We start from the raw sequence: 22515 nt of genomic DNA, 5'->3' as shown, positions 1-22515 counted from the left end.
AAGAAGCATAAACTTATATGCCAAAAACATTTAAGCAGCATGACTTTCTAAAACTAAAAAGGTGCTGGAATGAATTTATCAGAATTTATCAGAAGAAGGAATAACAGAACAGGCACACCTATTTTAAATTATTTAATTTTAAAATTAGCCTAGTAGACATACTAAAGGTGGGGAAGATACTAACAATATAAAATAATAAGAAAAAAAATTTCAAGTAAGCTCTCCATCTTACATGGGGATTGAATTCATGTTCTATCAACTGAGCCAGCCAGGTGCCACACAAGAAAAAGGTTTTAACCAGGCAGAAATATACGGAATAAAAAATGAAACAGTTAAAACAATAAAGCAGATGGGACATACAGCAGAAAAGATGAGGCTGAGGCAGAGATCAGCAAATTGGAAGATCACATGTGGCAATCTTCCAGAAGAAAGGCAGAAGGAAAAAAAAAAAATATATATATATAAATATATATATATATATATAAAGATAAGATATATGGAGCACAGAAACAGAACTGATTTAGATAACAGGAACTGCAAAAAGAGAGATTAATAAAAATGAAAAGAATATCTAAAAATAAGACCAGTTTTCAGCAATGAAAAACAAAGATTTTAAGGAGAAAGGACCCACAGAATATCAAATGGAGAGCTAAAGAAAAGTCTACGCCTAAAATTACAGGGACATTTTTAGAAATTTCTCTTTGCTTTTAACATTCCTAGTCTCCCAAAGAGGAAGAGTAGATCACACACATAAGGGCATAAAAATCAGAATATTTCACATTTTTTAATACGATGTATGAAGACAATAGAATTGTATTTTCAAAGACTTGAAGGAAAAGAACTTAAATAGAAAATTATGTACATCCAAACCAACACTCAAATATGAAAGCATAATAAGGTTGTTAGGCATAAAAGGCCTCAGAAATTAGTAAAAGCTTCTGAAAACAGGGATAAGTAAGTAAGAAGGGAGACAAATCTAACAGATGTTGTTAGCAATATACAAGGTACAAGTGACCAAATACCTTGACAGTTTGGTTTGTTACCTTTAAAGAAAGGAAAGGAGGGCTGCGCTAAGACCAAAAGGAAAAAGAACACATTCATAGTGAATAAGAACTAAATAACTACATAATATTAACAAAATGAGGGGTGCAGCTTGGGGTGACAAGAGGTAGAAGACGATGCTAAAGTTCAGGTCTTACTAGGAGGTAAATACAGGTTTCATTTAATAACGAAAGGATTAAAGAGAAAACAGGAAAGGCGGAACACACTGAAATTACAATTAAGATAGTGTAAGTCCAAATACATTAAAAATAGAAGTAAACAGAAATACATAAAAAATCAAAGTAAAAACAGAAGTAAATGTAAATGGACTGAAATCACCAATTAAAAGACAAAGACTGACAAAATGAAATCTGTAAATTTCATAAGAGTTACACTCAGAGCATGAGCACCTGCGAAGACTGAAAGTAAAAGGACAGAAAATCATCACTACATAATGAAGAAATACTTTAAATCATTTGTATGTTTAAAACAAAAGACACAAAAATATTTCTCTCAACTAAGAAGAGAGAGGTATTTTAAATGAATGCACCTAATAAAACAGACTAATGCACCCAAAAATATATACAAAGCAAAACAAAACTACAGGGAGATATTAATAAGTCCACTACCACTGTCAGAAATTTTATCTACCTTTCTTAATTCTTGGTAGGTCAAGCAAAGAGAAAATCAGCAAATTGACATATACAGAAATCCAAAAAACCAAGAATGAGAAAATATGCACGTTTTAAAGTACACGCAAAATGTTCACAAAAACCAGCCATGTTTGGGGCACTTGGGTAGCTCAGTTGGTTAGCTCTGGTTTTAGCTCAGGTCACGTCCTGAGATCGGCCCCTGCACTAGGTTCCGCAATGAGCATGGAAGTCCGCCAGAATCTCACTCTCCCTTTCCCTCTCCCTTTCCCCCTCCCCCCCACCCCCTGCATACAACCTTTCTCTCTCTCTCTCTCTCTCAATCTGGGGAAAGGAAAAAAAAAAAAACAAACCTGGCCACGTTCTAGGCCAAAAAGAAAACGTCAATAAATTGTAATGGATAGTTATCACATAAATCAGTATCACATAGGTATCAATAGAATTTTTTTAAAAGTACAACTGAACAGAAAATGGAAAAAATACAAGAACATCAACATTAAAAAAAGGGAAACCTATAGACCAATAAATATGAAGAAGTGTTCAACATCATCAGTGATCAAAGAAATACATATCAAACTACAATGGGAAATCATTTGTATACCTATTTCATTGGCAAAATCTTTGGAGTCTGACAATACTCAATGGAGAGGATGTTGATCCATGTTCTCATATTTTACTAGTGGAAGTATAAAGTGGGGAAATAACTTTGGAAAACAGTTCTGAAAATAATTTTGACATTATCTCCTGAAGCTGAACATTAACTTGTCCTATGATCGAAAAATTCTACTCTTCCATACACAACCAAGAAAAACTCTTATACATGTACAACAGGAGAAATATACAAATATTGATGGCACTACTTTTCATAACAGTAAAATCCAGGAAACAATCTAAATGCCCAGATTGTGATTCATTCATCCAGTAAAATATTATACAGCAGTCAAAAAAAAACCCTACACCTTCATGCAACAATATACATGAATCTTAGCAATATATTAGGTGAAAAAAGTCTCAAATGCATGATGTGATATGATTTTATAAGGTTTAAAACAAAACAAAAAATACACTTTTTAAGAATACATACTGATGCAATAAAACTTTATTAAAAGCAAATGATCAGAAGAAGATAAGAATGCTATTTCAGTTAGAGAAAGCAGAGGTATGGGACTGCAGAGTTGGAGTCAAGGATCATACACACAAGTGTTTGTCATCAAGTAATGGTCCACTTGCGGGTCCTTATTACATTATTAAAAATGATTAAGTAGGCACCCCTGGGTGGCTCAATGGGTTAATAAGCCTCTGCCTTCAGCGCAGGTCATGATCTCAGGGTCCTGGGATTGAGCCCTGCATCGAGCTCTCTGCTCAGCGGGGAGCCTGCTTCTCCCCCTCTCTCTCTACCTGCCTCTCTGCCTACCTGTGATCTGTCTGTCAAATAAAATCTTAAAAAAAAAAAAAAAGATTAAGTAAAATGGACCATACATGGACCAATGATGAGTGTGTCAAAAACCAAGGATTAGGATTAATTTAAAATTAATTCTGACTAATTAATTTGTACCTGAGTTCCAAGCAGATTAAAAAACAGAAAAGAAACGACAGAATTCTGAAACCAGAATTCCAATTAGTTTCAAGAACCATCTACATAAAATTTGAAAAAAAAACCTTACATAATACTAAATAGACAATAAATAAGATAATCTTACTAAGAATAAATATTCTAGTATATTTCCATTCACCTATGCTCTATAAGGGTATCTTATAAAGATAAAATTATATTCTTTATATAATTCTATATCCTGTTTGTTCACGTAACATTTGTCTCATGATTCCAATTCATTTCAATAACATCTAGTGATAACATTATTAAATATAGATTTCCACTTAATGTAAGACGACTGAGGTATTCTGATTCTTTAGTTCTCAAGAAAACTAGTTCTAGTGTTTCATCTATATCATATCTATAATGCTATATCAATGAAGGTATGAAATAAAACAGAAAGTCCATTTAGAATAAATGTGCTATTATTTGGTCACAAAGAAGAAAATCAGGTTAAATTAAAATTCCAGCAATCCGGTGAGAAACTATGCTTTATAATGTCCCAAAGATTATTTTAACAAATGAAAATCCTTTCTTCCCCAACCATTCAGAGGAAAGTGAAGGCTTGATTTAAAAAGCCCAACTTACATGAAAAAAAAAAAAAAAAGAAAGTGCCCAACTTACATACCTTTTCTTACCCAATCTCCAGTATGAATATTTATAGTCACACCCACTAAATTACTACTTCGTTGTCTTTTTTCCCAGAGAAAATCAAGAGCTTTTCTTGCGTATTCCTATAATTAAAAAAAAGAAAAGGATACTAGAAGAACTGCATATATCTGGCAAACAAGAAACAAAGAAACAAAAGTCAAAGGCTCATAGAATATTTTAAGGATTACATAAAATTCCTATGGTAATCATTTATAATATACATTAATTTTCCTTACAAGTCAAATCTTGGCTCTTTTTCAGCCAATCAAGCCTAGTTAAAAAGAATGAGTCTAAAAATACTATTTAGTGGCAGTGATCTCAGTTTGAGAACTTCATGTTCGTCTATATTAGTGGTACAAGTTCACATTCATATACATGTATTATTAAATTATATTAATTGCTGCCATAATTAAATGTACTTCTTAAAATAATTTCTATCACTTAAATACAAAGTGAAAATCTCCTCACAGACTCTTATTTAGAGAATTAGAAGAGAATTCCAAAGTTGGTATGTCATCTCTGAAACACAAACAGGCATTTCAAGAACCCACTTTTTACACAGCATCCAAGTTTGTTAGTGAAGAGTAAATAAATTCACTAGTATTCATTTGACAATACCAAACATAACCTTATGACACCATTTCTCTTCTTTTTCACTTATTTTTATCCACTGGCCACTAAATTAAAATAATTTCTGATCAAATTCTTAGCTCTGGATAAAAAGAGGTTATAAAACATAAAAGCATAAAACATGTATAGCAGAGTTTCTAAGTTAAACTTAATTTCGGAATGTGAATCTACTTAGCATTGGAGAAGTACTTCTACAGAGAAGCACTTCTACAAAAGAAAAAAAAATCATTAAACCAATTTGCCACTTTTCAGATTTAAGAACAGAGTATAAAATAGTCTTCACTCTTAAGTCAATTTATTTATGCTGATTTTTTAAAACAAAGCAGATTATGGCTTTAATTAAATGCTATTAATTTCAGAGCCAGAAAGTTTCATAAAGATTGTATTTCCTTGTTCCTATCTTACAGCTAAGAAAACAGGCCCAGTGAAATCAAAGATTTAACCAAAGTTTAAAACTGAATTACAGAATATGAGAATTCAGAGCTCTTTATGTATTAGACCAAAAGTCATTTTGCTAGATAGTATTTCAGGCATTATGGATCCATACAGTCACTGTCACAATTACTCAACTCTTGTCACTTTAGAACAGATGCAGTCATAGATACAAATAAATAAATAAGCATGGATGTGTTTCAATAAAACTTTATTCACAAAAATAGGCATTGGCTAGATCTGGCCCCAAGGCTGTTGTTTGCCAACCCTGTATTCGCTCCATGCTGCCAACTGCATCATGTCGTTTCTCTTAAAATAAATTACTGTATATTCATGAAGTTAAAAAGATCATAATTTCCAAATAGATTTATTCATAAGTACAAAATAGACCAGTGGAAAGAGTATGGGCTTTGAATTTAGAAAGGCTTGGATTCTAATTTCAATTCTACTCATTCATCCAGAGCTGCATCTTATCCTCTTTGAGTCTCACTTTCCTAACCTATAAATGCATCAGTATCTCAGAGTTTGTAGTTCAAATTAGACTGTGCAAAAGTGACTATACTTTTCAATGAAAGGAAAATACATCACCAAAATACAGAATAAAATCAAATCAAACGTGATAAATCTGTTCTTGACACTCTGAACATACAGACACACAAAGACCACTTGACTTGTTTTACTTATACTCAGATCCTATGTCTCTAATGCTAATATATATTCCCTAGTTTTGCTTGCTTTATGTGTGCCATTTGCTGAATTTTTAAAAATTTTCCCAAGTCATATTTTAAAAAAGAGGGTGTTTTGTGATACTACTGCACACAATAACATGCTTAAACATATAGATAAAATTAAAGTGTGATATATAGATAAACATATAGATAAAATTCAGTGAGGTTCTCAGAAATGCAATAGACCATCTGAAGTATAATAAATAAAACAAACAGTTTTTCATGTAAGACATTTGTGATATCAAATTCATATAATATGGCTAGAAATCTCCTAAGAATAAACCTAAAACTTTATAGTTTGTGAAAAATGCATTTGTATTAATATATGTCTACCTCACAATGACTTCCAGGTTTTTGACAAAAACCGTATAATGGAATCTAAACAAAAGTGCACTAAAATGACAGCAGTCCTCCAACTGATAATCCTCATACTTGAACAATGAAAAAAAAGATATAAAGTTAGTTACATCCAATACCCAAGAGATCAAAGACTATGAAAAGCAAACCTCAAATATTGTTGCTCCTGTGAATCGACTTAAAGCCGCAAACTCAAGGATCAAGGTACCTGCACAAGCTGTACAGGTATCTGTCTCAGTTCCAGTCCGAGCTTCTGGTTTTCTGATACCAAACTTTAAATTAATCTAAATAAAATCAGAAGATTATCATTATCAACTATGAACAGAAAATGGCTTCTGGATAAGAGATTATTTTTCAATCAAGATTCTTCATCAAATCATCATAAAATACCTCAACACTGAAATCTGATGATCTTTGTGACTTTCCAGTTTAACATCTAGAGAAGAATATTCTACACATAATATTCATGTGGTAAGAAAGTTTTCATTGATTTCCTTCCTTAATGAGACCAAAATTCAGTACCCATATAAGAATTACATAGGGAAAATACCTAGTTCTATAACAATTTTATTCTCTGAATAGTTTGAAAGTAGGCTAGCTCTAAAAGAAATTAGATTTAATTGAGAATTTATGAAAAACCAGTACTGTATTAGTCCTTCACAGCAAAAAAAAAAAACACAAAAAAAAACCTGATTAAGTTATGGTATATATTCAAAAGGAGATTAAAATTTTGTTTACAACTTTTAGAAGCTTTAAAATATAGAGTATATTGCCTTGCTGACAGGCTATCAAGCAACACAAAGAAAATTTTTTTGAAGGAGTATTTTCTTAATAATTCAAAGACAGCCAAATTACAGTACATTATACATTATAAAACTAGATTAACCAGAAGCAAACTGACCAGAAACTGATTAAAACTCGAATGGTCTTCTGCAGTCTAAATAAATATAAAAAAGAGCAAGCATACACCAAGGATTTCATGTAACAATAAACAAAAGCATCAAATACAAATGTTTCCAGATCAGTTATTATTCTGACTCTGTAAGGAGTTCAAATAAATTCATATTTCAACTTATCTGCAGAAATCACCTGCTGGGTATGCCTATTACCTTAACAGCATCCAACTGACACTCTAGGAAGCAAGGAGAAGGGATAATACCCACTCACCACCAATAAACAAATAACAAAAGTGAAATGTAGGTGAGACATGAGGAGTGGATTGTTGCACTGGCCGTTTACCTCACTTTCCAAAATGTCACTTGAGGCATAAAAATGCCGTACAAATGGAACTAACAACAAATGCTAAGATCTAAAACTCAGAAGAAATATCAAAAATATCTGATAAAATATCACTGGATTGGGAGTAGCTGAGAGCTAACAATGGCAAAGTCCAGGGAAGTGGTCATAAGAAAGTAAAGGCAAGACAGAAAACATTTACATTCCATTTTTAGAATCTCTCCTCTTAACAAAAAAAAAAAAAAAAAAAAGGAAATACTTTGACACACTGAAGTTCTGTACATCAAAAATATTCAAGGTGGTTGTATATTGCATTATAGTCATTACTGTCCCAAGATGGTCGGTATTAATGAGGTAAAAGGTTTATTTCTTAATACAACTATCTATAGTATCATATCATTTCCATCTCCTATTCTGAAGATCTGCATTATCAAACAACTTCCAAATGCAAAACCTCCAGGGGGCACCACCATTTTTGTAAGACAAGGAAAAAGGGTTGAGTGCTTATGTTTTTTGCTTATGTTAATCCTCTTGTTGATTTTTGCTCTAAAGGCTGTTTAGATAAACTGCGGTCCTCCTGACTAGATCTCAGAAGACTAGCGTAGAGAGGGCACAGGTAGGAGTACCTGTTTAGTCATGTAGAAGTTAGAAACAAGGAGCTTATTGCCCTTTACTTGAAAGGCTTCAGACAAAAAAGGGTTAAAAGTATAATAAGGGTTTTGTACTTAGAAGGAAATTTGGAACCCGCTTTCTCCCTCCTGGTCCCACGTTCCTGGGAATCACAAAATAGTCCTTGAAAGGAACATTTTTTATTGAAAGGTAGAAGTTTAAATTACCTACACTAAATTTATCGAGGTTATATATTTGCTATACCCAAAAGACCCCTAAAATATGTACAAAACCAAAATGGAACTGCCATTAACCCTATGTTTTATGGATATAATCATGTATCTGACCTTAGAAATGAGGTCTTAAATGAAAAACCGGCAGAGTGCTTTTAATTAACTTTGAGGAAATGGCATCACAAAGTGTAGACTGCCTCTAGAGTTTATAGGTAGATGTAACAAATGACCATTAACTAAAATATAATTTCTGTCCAGCAAATTCTTGAGTTAAAAGCAATAATGCAATACTCTCAATTATGTAGGCATATCTAAGAAACACTGTACACATTTTCATGAGTAAAAGCTCGTAAGTGTGAAGAAGGCAAGGAAGACAGTTTCTATTAGCAGTCCTCTTCTAAAAGTCAATTTTTATAATTTTCTTGATACTTCAGAGTATAAGAAAACAATATGTTTTCTTTATTTTACTATAATATTCTTAGTAGCTATTGTTTTAATTCCTCTTCTATTTCTTGTGTTACGACAAAAGTGAAGAAATGCTAGATTCCCCCAAATGTGGCACCTCCAATTATAACAAAAACTAAAAGTATTTACTAAAAGTAAATTCAATTAAAAAAACACCTAGGTTTTTTGAAATAACTTTGTTTTTAATTTTAATATGCTAAGAAATAAAAAGATCAACAAACAAGTTTAACCACACCAAAAAACAAGGAAATTCCAATTAAAACAAGACTCCATTTTTTTCTCATTCAATCGGGAAAATAGTAACAATACACACTGCTGGCAACAGTGGTACAACGACACATACATTTTTATAAAACACTGAGTAACTATAAAAGTGGAACCCTTCTGCAGAACTGGGCAATAAGTACCCAAATCCTTAAAAAACATTCCCTATTTCTGGGGCTTACTATTTCCTCTCCTAGTAACTTATCCTATGGAAGAAGTAAAGAGATCTGTATAAAGATGTTCGCAGAAGAGCTAATCAAAATATCAAAAGTGAGAAACTTAGATAAGAGATTTAATGGTCTGTTTCTCTAAACAAACAAAAGAAGTGTTGGTCACGATCCACTAAATTGGTGGGTAAAGTAATATGCCTCCAGTTTGAAAAACACTGCTCTACATTATGCTCTCTAGTCAAAGGTTTCTTGATGGTGAAGGTGAATCTTACTTGATTTCTATTGGGAGAAAAAAGTTATTCCAGGTAATAGAGATGAAAGGCCTAACAGCATGGAAATAGAAAAAAACAAAAAAGGGAAAACATCACCTTAGGTGTTTGGGGGAACACTATTAAGATTCTTCTGGCTGAAATGGAACACTCATTTCATTGGGGTGTGAGGTTCTGAGAGCATGTAAGAAAGTCTATTGACAAACCATAATAAATTCTGAAAGGTAAAAGATACTCTGTACAGGGGCACCTGGGTGGCTCAGTGGGTTAAAGCCTCTGCCTTCGGCTCAGGTCATGATCCTGGGGTCCTGGGATTGAGCCCCGCATCAGGCTCTCTGCTTAGAAGGGAGCACCTGCTTCCCTGCTTCCCTTCCTCTCTCTCTGCCTGCCTCTCTGCCTACTTGTGTTCTGTCAAATAAATAAATAAAATCTTAAAAAAAAAAAAAAAGATACTCTGTACAATAAGGAGTCAGTAAAACTTCTGAGGATAGTTTGGTAAAAATTGTTTGAGTGGGGTGCCTGGGTGACTCAGTGGGTTAAAGCCTCTGCCTTCGGTTCAGGTCATGATCTCAGAGTCCTGGGATCGAGCTCCACATCCGGCTCTCTGCTCAGCAGGGAGCCGGCTTCCTCCTCTCTCTCTGCCTGCCTCTCTGCCCACTTGTGATCTTTGTCTGTCAAATAAATAAATAAAATCTTAAAAAAAAAAAAAAAGAATAAGCCAGAGAGAAAAGAGTGAGATAGGAGTAAGATAGGATTTACAATAGTTGAGGAATTATATTGGCTCAACTAGCATACCAGCAAGAAGAAAAGAGAAAAATTATCACAACTTAGTAATGGCTGAGGTGTCTAACTTGGACAAGAGGGAGAGACCAATAGCATTAATAAAGAAATAAGTCAGGGGGGTGCTGGGTGGCTCTGTTAGTTAAGCAGCTGCTTTTAGCTCAGGTCATGATCCCGAAATCCTGGAGTCCAGGGATGAAGCCCTGCTCAGCAGGGAGTCTGCTTCTCCCTCTGCTCCTCACCCTGCTCATGCTCTCTCTCTCTCAAATAAATAAATAAAATTTTAAAAAATAATAAAGAAATAAACAAACATATAAAGTTCTTTCCATATTCAATGGCTTTTTTCCCTTTGCTTTAAATGTAACATTTTCTCGGGGGGGAAACAAAACTCCCTCAATTGACTCTGCAGCCGCTCTCTTGTACTACCAACCCAGAATCTCAAAATGGGGGCGCCTGGGTGGCTCAGTGGGTTGGGCCTCTGCCTTCGGCTCCAGTGATGATCTCAGAGTCCTGGGATGGAGCCCCACATTGGGCTCTCTGCTCATCTGGGAGCCTGCTTCCCCCTCTCTCTCTGTCTGCTGCTCTGCCTACTTGTGACGGCTCTCTCTCTCTGTCAAATAAATAAAATCTTTAAAAAAAAGAAATCTCAAAATGAATGATTCCTGTGTTTTCACCTAGTTTGAACCCTTCCCTCCCCTTTATTTTCCCACAGTACATCCTTTAAGGGTCTTTTTGCATCTAATTCTATTGTTTTCTAAAAAACCTCCTTTTGTCTTAGGTGTTTTCTTAAGTACCTAAATCTCATCATACCAGGGCTACCACTGTGTGGTTCCTCCAGAGTCTCTGGACCCCCTCCTTTCCACTGTTCTATTTCCTCATTCCCTTCTTTTTTTAAAATTTAATTTTATTTTTTTTTAAGATTTTGTTTATTTATTTGACAGAGAGAGAGATCACAAAGAGGCGGAAAGCCAGGCAGAGAGAGAGGAGGAAGCAGGCTCCCCGCTGAGTAGAGAGCCGGATGCAGGGCTCCATCCCAGGACTCTGGGATCATGACCTGAGCTGAAGGCAGAGGCTTTAATCCACTGAGCCACCCAGGAGCCCCTCCTCATTCCCTTCTGTCCTATGTTCTCTCCATATCCTCTCTTCTGGAGAACCAACACCCACTCTCACTGTTTCAACTCTATCTTCCGCACAAATAATTCTGTGCCCAAATTCTAGTCTGGCATCTGTTTCTTCCTTCTGCAGCATAATCAGTCTGTTACACGGTGACACATAAAAGCCTTAAACGAATCTAAACTCTCATATCACTGAAATGTCAATATAAATGTTTTATATAGCTATGAAGTATTTTTCTTCAGCCTTAAGCACGTGATGAACAATGGCTCCAATTACAAAAATTCATTTTTTTAAGACCACAAAGGAAGAATATAAAGGCTGCCATATTTTTCAGAATTACTTACTCTTGGATAAGGAAGGCCACTGGTAGTATTGAAAGCTGGTAAAAGTTTGTAACCCAACTGCTTGGCCATTTGGAGAAGCTCATCATTGTACCACTGCATGTACTCCCCTTTTTCTTTCAGCATGATTGCCAGCGAGTGTCCACCCAAAAGACCCCTACAATCACAGAGATGAAACATTATCCACTTCTTACACATACTTAAAAGTCACCACCTAAAAAGATGTGGGTATCTTGTTATTGACAATTTAGCACACATAAGGAAAAGACCTCAGAACATTTTCCTTTTTACACCTAACTCTGGCCACTCGTTTTATGACAAAACACAACAATACAAAAAAGTTTTAAATGTTCTATCTGCTGTGAAGTATTTGGCATTCTCAAATACCTTAAAATTTCTTAAAGAAGATCCTTAAAAACAAAAGACTTGACAACTTTTGATTCTATAAGCTTTAAAATTTAACTTAATGATATCATCATGTAATCTTTAACTCTTACAGTATAGCACTAAAAAAACCCTCCCCAATTCTGTATTAAATATAATAGATTAACAAATTCTGTGAAAAGCTACAGAAATATTTCCTAAACTGAGAGACTCACTTTACCTGTCAAAAGGAAATGTGTCACAATAACATAAAAGTAACCATTAAATATAAAAATTTAATAATGCTGAAACTTGAATTAATAAATCCTGTAATTCAATATTTTTAAATGTTCTAAAAACATTTCAAACTGTTTAGTTGAGAGGTAGTATTATACATTTAATTTCATTTGGCCTGAAAGGGTGCTGGCTAAGATTAGCAAACTGCGGGAACTAGTGAAAAACCAGAGCTATAGCTAATATGCAAATATTCAATCTCTAATCCTTTTTAAACAAGGTGGGGGGGGGGAGTCTGCAACTATTTCCAAAGTCTGTTGCTGTCTGTGCCTAATATAATGCAGTCATCCCAGACCCTCTGTTTCATAATATCCCAACTTTTAAACACAAGAAATATCTTGCTTTATTACCATCAAGAAATACAGTATACCCTAGGCTTTTCTGTTATTAAAATTATACCTTTAGTGTCTTACATACTTACCCAAGAACTCTGATGTTTGTTTCAAAGACTGATACAACTACATCATTATCTAAATTAACATCTCTTAAAACTTTTCTCACCGCATCTTCAAATTCTTTTGTTTTATTTAATACCTAGGAGAAGAAAATTATGAAAATAAAGTTCTATCAAGTCAAAGAGAAATAGCATTAGAATGAAATACTAAAAGTTAATACAGTAAGACTCTAAAAAGTGACACATACAAAATGTTTCCCTTAAGCCAATGATAAAAACGTGGTATCTAAAACCCACCAAAATTAAATGCCCACATTATAAGGAATCTTTATATATTTCTTTTTTAGATACACAGAAATCATTAAGACTTCAAAACAAACATCATCAGAACTGTTAACTGGTTTCTTAATATATTACCCATGACCTAGGGCTACATATGAGCTCTACCAGGATTTGGTTCCAAGTCAAATTAACACAAAAACCATCCTATTCACCAAAAATCATTTTACAGGTTGCTTATTCTCAAAAGAGAGCACACCCTTCAGAGAATGACTGACTAATCCTAAACCACATACCACCTGCAATCCTCATACGTGGATACCCTGACCCCTAACTAAAAAGGAGTGGAACGCTGTAATCAAGAGCAAGCCCTGTTTTGAACTCAGTACCTGAGTTCTTTCACTCACTACCTGAGTAATCTTGGTCACTCCCTGAGTAATCTTGGTTCTTTCACTCACTACCTGAGTAATCTTGGTCAAGGGATTTCCATCTCTGAGCCTCTTCCTTCAACCATAAAAAGAAGAAATATCTACTCCTACAGGATTGCCCTCTTAAATGAGGTAATATATGTAAAGTATTTCCATAGAGTGCCTGACTTAGTAAGTGCTTAACATCATTACTGTTATTATTATCATTATCACCATGAGGGTCTAGAATACTAACTAGGTTAACAATTCTGGGGAATCTTGTGATCAGTTCTGTGAAGGGGCCAATGCATTACACAGCTGCTTTGATTTTTTAGTCAAAATCAAGGCTGTGCCAGAGAGCTCTCTTGCTCAACTATTAAGCCCAACAGTTAAAACCAGAAATAGACAAGACCACTCAACTCGTGCTCTAGCTAAAACCCATTGTGCTTATTGCTCATCGCACTTTCCTGAGTCACTGACAAGACTTTTTGCAATGACCAGAACATTCCAACCGCCAGACCAGAGAAGTCCTGATATCAATGGAATGCCTAGAAGACCACAGCCTACACGTCCCTTCCCTGCCCCTGATCATGGGATGAACACCCACCAACCCCCACCCACAACCACGCGCGCCCTGCCTGCTCTCTTGCATGTACCCCCACCCTCAATCTCGCCTTATAAAACTCTAGGTATCCACCTTGTCTGTGAAGAGGTCTGTATTAAAGCCTGTGCCTGCTACCTCCCCAGCTGTCAGGCCCCAAAAGAAATCTCTCCCCTTCTTTTTTCCAAACCTCCTCTCTTGAGTTATTGTCTTCTCTTGCCACAAGTTTATCTGAGTCTGTTCAACACCAGTGTTGGCACAACTAGCCAGGAGCTTGGCTTCTGATTTGTCCAGCTCCCTCGGCATTCCCAGGGCGAGAGCAGCTGGCTGAGGCAGTGTGCTGGGCCTTACCTGTTCATTTCCTGGGTTAGCGGCTGTGATAGGTTGTTCAGTAACAACTACACAATTACCCGGTATTTAGACCCCAGATCCATTAAAAGTAGTTCTCTTTTTCTTGCTTGTTTAATCTTTTTATTTGATAATATTTCAGAGTACTTTTTCACTTGATTTCTTTCATTAAAAATTCTAATTTAGGTATAAAACATTCCATAAGAATATCTGATTAAGGGGCGCCTGGGTGGTGCAGTGGTTTAAAGCATCTGCCTTCACCTCATGTCATCATCCCAGGGTCCTGGGATCAAGCTCCGCATCAGGCTCACTGCTCAGGGGGGAGCCTGCTTCCCCTTCTCTCTCTGCCTGCCTCTCTGCCTACTTGTGATCCCTGTCTGTCAAATAAATAAAGAAAATCTTTTAATTAAAAAAAAATATTTTACTAAAATTCAAATAAAAGTAAAAGAATAAGTTCTGAGTAAAATATACTATCAAGCCTGCCCTTAAACTGCTTGGGACACCTGGGTGGCTCTGTCAGTTAAGAGTCTGCCTTCGGGGGCGCCTGGGTGGCTCAGTGGGTTAAAGCCTCTGCCTTCAGCTCAGGTCATGATCCCAGGGTCCTGGGATCGAGCCCCACGTCGGGCTCTCTGCTCAGCAGGGAGCCTGCTTCCTCCACTCTCTCTCTCTCTGCCTGCCTCTCTGCTACTTGTGATCTCTGTCAAATAAATAAATAAAATCTTTAAAAAAAAAAAAAAAGAGTCTGCCTTCGGCTCAGGTCATGATCCCAGGGTCGTGGGATCCAGTCCCACACTGGGCTCCTTGCTCAATGGGGAGCCTACTTCTCCCTCTGCCTGCCACTCCCCCTGCTTGTGTTCTCTCTCTCTGACAAATAAATAAAATCTTTAAAAATAATTAAAAATAATTAATAAAAAACCTGACTGCTCATCAACTTCTAAATCTATGTAAATTCTGTAGCAACAAGTACAGACGCAAATGGTCCTGAATCACTTTTAGAATGAAATACAACTGTGCTATTCCCTACTCATCCACACACACACTTTTTAGTATCATTTTATTAATCTTATTCTTCTTCCTAGGTCTATCTCCTGAGAATTACTCCCAAGAATTTTACCAATGTTATTCATTTCAAAGGAGATTAAAAGTGGAAAGAATTCTCTTTGTCCATAATTAGTTAGAAAATTCATTCCAACTGCTCTATTACTTAATGAACTCTTTAAGCTCTTAGCTGATAACAAAGATGAATTCAGGTCTCTTCCTTCCCTCATCATCTTTAATTTGTTTTGGTGTCTATCTCTCTACAGATTACATGGTAACACAGAATATAAAGATCACATGTAGTATGTTTTATTAATATTTTCAAATAAGTCAAATAAAATAATCACAATGTAAAGGTAAGGTAAATCAGAAATATTATTAAGTGTATTACTAAAATGTACCAAAACAATTCCTTTTAAATGTAGGAAAAAATTTTCTAAACTAATTTTCTGTTTAAGCTAGACAGAAAATTCAGTTTAAAAAAATCTTTCAAATGGTAATAAAAATTCAAAATGAATTTTTATCCTTCAAAGTTATGATGGTATGTAATAAGTTACTTAGGTTGTTCCTACTTGAAGAGAGTAAAATTTAAAGAGTTTTTAAAGTATTCTTTTTTTCAGTGTTTCAAGATTCATTGTTTATGTACCACACCCAGTGCTCCATGCAGTAAGTGCCCTCCTCAATACCCAGCACCAGGCTCACCCATCTCCCCACATCCCTCCCCTCCCAAACCCTCAGTTTGTTTCTCAGAGTCCAGAGTCTCTCATGCTTCTTTTCCCCCTCCGATTTAACCCAATTCACTTTTAAGTATCATTTTTTAAATATAAGATTCTATCTTTCTTAACTCCTCCTGAGGGTAACTTCAACAAATAGAGGAGTTATTTATCTGAATCTGAACCAAAGATAAGTAAGAAATAACATGTTATAGTTAATAGGAAACTTAGATACCTAATTTAGGCCCTTCTAAGGTAAAAACAGGAGCCCAGAGAAGTTAAATGATTTGACCAAGGTTGCACATATCGGTATGATGTGATCACTTCTTATTACTACCTGCCACAAGGAGCCAGAACTCAAGTTTATACCACAGAGTATGGAGAGGATGGCCTGCTAACCAGCACGAACAGCACCACCAAGTGGCAGCTTATTAGAAACAGTTTCTTGGACACTACCTTCAGTCTATTGAATCAAAATCTGCATTTTAGCAAGATCCCTAGGTGACTTGTAATACACTGAAGTTTAAAAAGTACTGTATCATTATACAGTATTTCTCAAACTTTAGCATATATCAGAATCATCTGGAAGCTTGTTAAAAAACAGACTGCTGGGCCTCACTCCCAGACTGTCTGATTTAGTATGTCTGGGATGAGGCGCTAGAATATTCCATTTCTAACAAGTTGTCAGGTGCTGCTGCTGCTGCTGGTCCTGGGATATTTTGCAAATTAAAGCCAAAGCATACAACTGGTATACTGTGAAAGACAGAACCTTTGTAATAATGAATGGCTCCTCAATTAGAAGCCAACAGATTTCTAAATTTAGGAAAGTTACCCAGCCTGATATTAACTTTTTTCCTTCATTTCTGATAAGATTTTTTAAAGCATATGATATCTGAGATCCATGTTCAAGAAAATCCACTTACAGAGAGATAGTGGGGAATTTGCTATATGGAAAAATAAAGCCAAGCTGACAGAATGAGAAACAAAGTTACGTTCAGCTGTCATCCTTCCTAACACAAAGCTACTGTTCCTCACTTAACCTTCCCATGTCAAGGTAGACCTGAGAAGTATGACCTAGCTACAGTTACAAGGACACCACTTGGCTTCTTCCAGGGTGGCAATCTGTGCCTCCCGGGATATCTTGTTTATCTTTGCCTTTTATTTGTAGAGGAAGCCCTGTTAGAGCAGAACACACAGGACCACTAAACCAAAAATAAGGCATACAAATATTCTCTCATATTCATAGTCACGATAATACAGTTCCCATATTCCTTTAATCTCTGAGAAATAAAGTCACAACTTTTGAAACCCTGACCCAACTGTAAAAGTTGTAAACAATGCAGGCTTCACAACAAAAATCTTCTCAACCATGGCTGCATTTTATAAACGAAGAGAAGCTTCAGGAGCATAAATAGTAATAAAGCCCTGCTCCAGAATAATTAAATCAGAGTAATTTGGGAGAAGGGGATAATCTGTAAAACTTCATAGGCCATCCTCCTAAGGTGCTGGTACAGAAGGAAGGAAGGAAGAGAAGGGAAGTGAAAGGGAGGAGAAGAGAATAGCAAAGGAAAAGAAAAGAAAAAGAGAATGCCCCGTGAAAAAAGAATGTACAAACAATATTGAAAAGAAAAGCTTGGTTCTGAAAAGTTCCTACCATCCCAAAGATTTTTTCGTTTTGTTTTTTAAAATATTAATCAATCCTCAAGACATTTACTCAAAGTTGAGAATTAGGTCTTAAGGAAAATTCTGAAACAAGCCTACTGTTATATTTTAAGTGATCTCAAAGTAGAAAATTAGATACTGTATTTAGAAATTATGACATCTGGAACTCAATTTTTCTCCTCTGCCATTACAAACCATCCCAAGCAGAATTAATTAAAATGATTTTTATCCCATGACGTCAAAAAGGGTTGCCAAGAAATGAACACTTGGTGCTAAAAATCACTGGTGGGAAAAAATTAAATTTTTTTATGAATATAAGAATTCTAGTTTAACAACTTCAGTATCATTGTGGCATGCCATTCTGGATCAAGAATATAAGCGGTATTTTCTAGAATTAATTTCTTCCAATAGCTTCAACCTCATATAATGGGGTAACAACCTTCCTGATTACAAGTGCCATCACACAAGCTGACATACCTATAAATTATTTTAATATCTCCATGACTTCTACATACTTTCATTTGATATTTACATGCCATAACTCAATACTGTGGAAGAGCTATTTAGAAGCAAAGCTCAGAACACCTTAAATCCTGAAAACTTCTACTTCAGACTTAATGCACCATGACTGTATTCATAATATTTTGAGTGTGCAAATTATGAAATTTATAAAATAAGTAAATTCAAGAGGATTCAAACCTACCACAAGAGTGTCCAAAGAATCAATCAGTGTCAGGGAAAATCTAAGAAACAAGTATAATGAGATACAAACATTAGAAGTCTGAATATCTTATCCATGAACGTATAAGCAGATATATCCATGCCTTATCGACTGGCAGTTTCTATTAGCTAGTACTTCCAGGCATCTATAGTACGATGTTACCTATAAAGCACTGGAGGCACCTGAAAAGGCTTAAACATTACATTTAATATTCAGTGTATCTATGTATCTTTCAAAATGAATAGAAATATTCATTAACTCTCTTTTAAAGCAAATAAAAATATTAAACCATCAAAATATTAAACCAATGGTGCCTGGGTGGCTCAGTCAGTTAAGCATCTGCCTTCAGCTCAGGTCATGATCCTGGGATCCTGCGATCAAGTCCTACATTGGGCTCCCTGTTCAGCAGGGAGTCTGCTTCTCCCTCTCCCTCTGCCCACCCTTCCACCACTTATACTCTCTCTCAAATAAATAAAAGCTTTAAAAAATAAAAAATATTAAACTGTGAACACTTTATAATGTGTCAATGACTTTATATACATTCCAAAAGTTATATTCATCTTAGCAACTTTTCACTGATCTAAGAGGTAAACTGATTTTTTATAAAAAATAACAGACGGAAATAAAAGAGTTTAAAGTCAACACTTAAAACAGTCCTTGAAATTTAACCAACCCCCAGAAATACAACTGTAAGCTGCATCTAGGACGTCTAGGACTTCGGAACCCTGAGCTACCACACCATCAACTGTGTTAATACTCACTTTCCCAAGGCATCATCAACATCACCCCGACTTGGCTCCTGGCCTCTAATGCGACCTCTACAGGTTAAAGGCATAAGTTCATCAGCTGGGTAAGCATGTTCCTGCAAGGGAAATTATAGTGAGTCACTGAGGAAAATAAGAGAAAGCAAACATCATCTAGAGGACACAACCTTCTTGCAGTTATTTTATAAAAAAGGAAGATGCAAGTTAGTCAGAAGTTCTACTATTCTTAAGTCTATGGGAACCTTTTCAAATATTTAGTTATAAAGTGATACATGCCTAAGAAAAAAATATTTCTTTAAAAATCTTAACTACTGATAAGACTGGCATTTATGCTTCCAAATTTATCCACATACATTAAAATACAGGCACATACATGATTTACATCTTATTTACAATAGGTGCTCATGCCATATGCACACATTGCTCTAAAATTCATTTACTTAAATCACCATGGGGTTTTCCACGCTAGAATTTTATAAATGTGTTTCATAACTACAAAGTGGTCATTTAATATTAGCTAATATTACCGAGTACTTACATTCTAAGCACTGTTTTATACAGTTTAGTTCATTTCATTATCACACCTCTGAAACAGACTCAAGTATCCCTATTCTACAGAGGAGAAAACTGAGGCCCAGAGAAGTTAAGTAAGCCCAGCCATGCAACTAGTAAATGACGAACCCAGAATTTAAGCCTGGCAACCTGACTCTAGAGCATATTATCCTTCATGGTGCCTGCTCTTCACAGTATTACACAGTATAGATACACTACAGATCTATTTCCTGCTCCAAACCATTATCTTAATTATTCTACCTCTGCACTATACCTTCCTACTTAGGACAGCAACTCACTCCCCCCCAATTATTTTTCTTCAAAAAATTTTTAACTACTTTTTCAAATTTAGCCCTCTGGATAACTTTAGATTTTCTTTAGAACTCCACTGAAATTTTAATTGGAAGAGCCTACTTTGGGGAGAATTGACATCATTATCAACTGGTTCTTCCCATCTAGGAATGTACTATATCACTACATTAATTCAGATCTTCTTTTATGAATTTGGTTTTCCTCTCTAGGTCTCACACATTTCTTAATATTTATTAATAGGAATTTTATCGTTTGGGATACTATTTTGAGCAGAATCTTCTGTTAAAGATTATTTATTTATTTGAGAGAGACAGAGAGTGTGTGTGCATGCACATGTCGGGGTAGGGGTAGAGGGAGAAGGAGAGGAAAAGCAGACTTCCTGTTGAGCACAGAGCCCTCTGCCAGGCTCAGTGCGGCTCAATCTCAGGACGCGGAGATCCTGACCTGAGTGAAACCAAGAGTCGGACGTTTAACTGACTGGGTCACCAGGGTCCCCTGGAATTCTTTTTTTTTTTTTTTTAAAGAATGACCATGACAGAGTACTTCTAATCCAGATAATAATGAAACACACGCAAAAATCTTCCCTCCTATTCATTACAAATACACAGAATTGCTGTATCGGTATTAAATTATTTTTAAAACATAGCTGACCTTAAGAACAAGAAAAAATTCTTAAGTACCAAAAGTGAGGAGTACAGAAGATGAAGCTGCAGTGACAATGGTATGGGCGTCAGAAATACAGACAGACTTCAGGAGAATTATGTTAATGCCCAAAGGGTATAAGAGTTGATGCTACTGATCTTGCATACATGGCCATAAGCCAGAGAAGTAGGTTCTTTAAGTTGGATAGTTGGATAGTTGCTTCAGTAAAACTAGACTGGATCCCCACCTACTGGCAGAAAAGGACAGAATCAAGAAAGTCCTGCTGAACTTTGTATTTTTTTCACTAGGGCACAGGCCCTAAAAGATTCCTCTAAAATTAATTACATGATTATGATTAGAGATTAGAATCACTGTGCTTATATATTTCAACTTCAGACAATAATCACTGATTCCCTGTCAATAATTGTAAGATTAGGGGCGCTTAGGTGGCTCAGTCCTTAAACGTCTGCCTTCGGCTCAGGTCATGATCCCAGGGTCCTGGGATTGAGACCCTCATCAGGCTCTCTGCTCTGTGGGAAGCCTGCTTCTCCCTCTGTGTCCCTCTCTGTCAAATAAATACATAAAATCTTTTAAAAAATAAGAAGAGGAAGATTAATACACCCACGTTTCCCATTCAACTTAAGATTTTTGCCAATTATGCTACTACAAACAGTCTTCAACCTGCCTGGCCTCGCTACATATGAGTTTCTACAATCTAGTTAAATAAACCCTCAACAACATGACTTAAATTCAGTTACCACTGTGTATTAACTACAAGTGAGTGCATAAAATACAAACCTCAGTGCCAGTTCTTCAAATAACCGACACTCATCATGATCAGTGATCACTTACATCACTTCTTTCAAAGTCAGTGTCTTGATTGCCATGTGTCTACTTTTTAGCTCATACATAGCAAGCGTGTGGTTATCCCCTTGTCAGCCAGTGATAATCAGACATGACAATGTGACAATTTATGAGGATGGATAACCAAAAAAGGGAATTTGGCAACAAGGATGAAAGTGCAGCGAAGAAAAGAAAAATGAGGACACTGGAAGTGCAATTTGAACTGAACATAAGCACTGTATAGAGCAGCTGGCCAGGGACAGCTGGTCACACTGACACTCCAGAGACTAGCTGACGCCCATCTACAGGAACTGAGTGAGGGCCGAATTATCCACATAGATGAAGAAAGTGGTTGCAACATAGAGTGACCAGGTCACAAAGGAAAAGATACCTGCAAAACACTTCCCATTAAAAGAATTCCCAGAGGTATTTCAGGAGAGGGAAAAGGGTAACATTTTTTCAGCTAATGCAAATTTTGAAAGCTGGAGGACAATTCACAGATGTATAGAAAAGATGTGTGCTGTTATCTAGGTTACACAACTGAAATGAAGGCAAAGGAGGCAAGACTATCCGATCTTAATGAATTTTTGGAAAGAAATAACACTTTTAATTTTCAAAGTCTCTAATATTTTGAAAACTAGTTTTGCTATTTTTAAATCTCTGTACATTTATAACAATCAGAAAGAGAATTTTCAATATTTTGACGAAGATTTTAAAAGGTCTGTAACATTTGTATTCTGGTCTGGAACCCTAATTCCCGCAGTTGCTAGTATCAGAATTTTACTTAAGTGGAGTCAACTCACACCATTTTTCTTTTCTTTTTTTTTAAAGATTTTATTTATTTATTTGACAGAGAAATCACAAGTAGGCAGAGAGGCAGGCAGAGAGAGAGGAAGGGAAGCAGGCCCTCCGCTGAGCAGAGAGCCCGATGCGGGACTCGATCCCAGGATCCTGAGATCATGACCTGAGCCGAAGGCAGCGGCTTAACCCACTGAGCCACCCAGGCGCCCTCACAC

The 22515-nt window shown here is 35.9% G+C and overlaps 1 protein-coding gene across 3 annotated transcripts in view; it reads right to left on the bottom strand.

The window, feature by feature from the left end:
* The window catches only part of EDEM3 (ER degradation enhancing alpha-mannosidase like protein 3), a 67132-nt gene that overhangs the window by 29461 nt on the left and 15156 nt on the right, over positions 1–22515 (bottom strand). For all 3 annotated transcript variants that reach the window (XM_045983004.1, XM_045983006.1, XM_045983005.1), the window contains exons 3-8: positions 19148–19248; positions 18369–18408; positions 12645–12757; positions 11570–11723; positions 6233–6367; positions 3914–4019 (exon numbers count right to left, since the gene is read on the bottom strand). In XM_045983004.1, coding sequence (XP_045838960.1) covers positions 3914–4019; positions 6233–6367; positions 11570–11723; positions 12645–12757; positions 18369–18408; positions 19148–19248 — 649 coding nt within the window. The remainder of the gene's footprint in view (positions 1–3913; positions 4020–6232; positions 6368–11569; positions 11724–12644; positions 12758–18368; positions 18409–19147; positions 19249–22515) is intronic.

This window comes from Meles meles, chromosome 17 (assembly GCF_922984935.1).
Source record: "Meles meles chromosome 17, mMelMel3.1 paternal haplotype, whole genome shotgun sequence".
In the NCBI taxonomy this organism is placed as follows: Eukaryota; Metazoa; Chordata; class Mammalia; order Carnivora; family Mustelidae; genus Meles; species Meles meles.
Note: the sequence above shows the minus strand (reverse complement) of the source record. Positions and strands in the feature narration are given on the sequence as shown.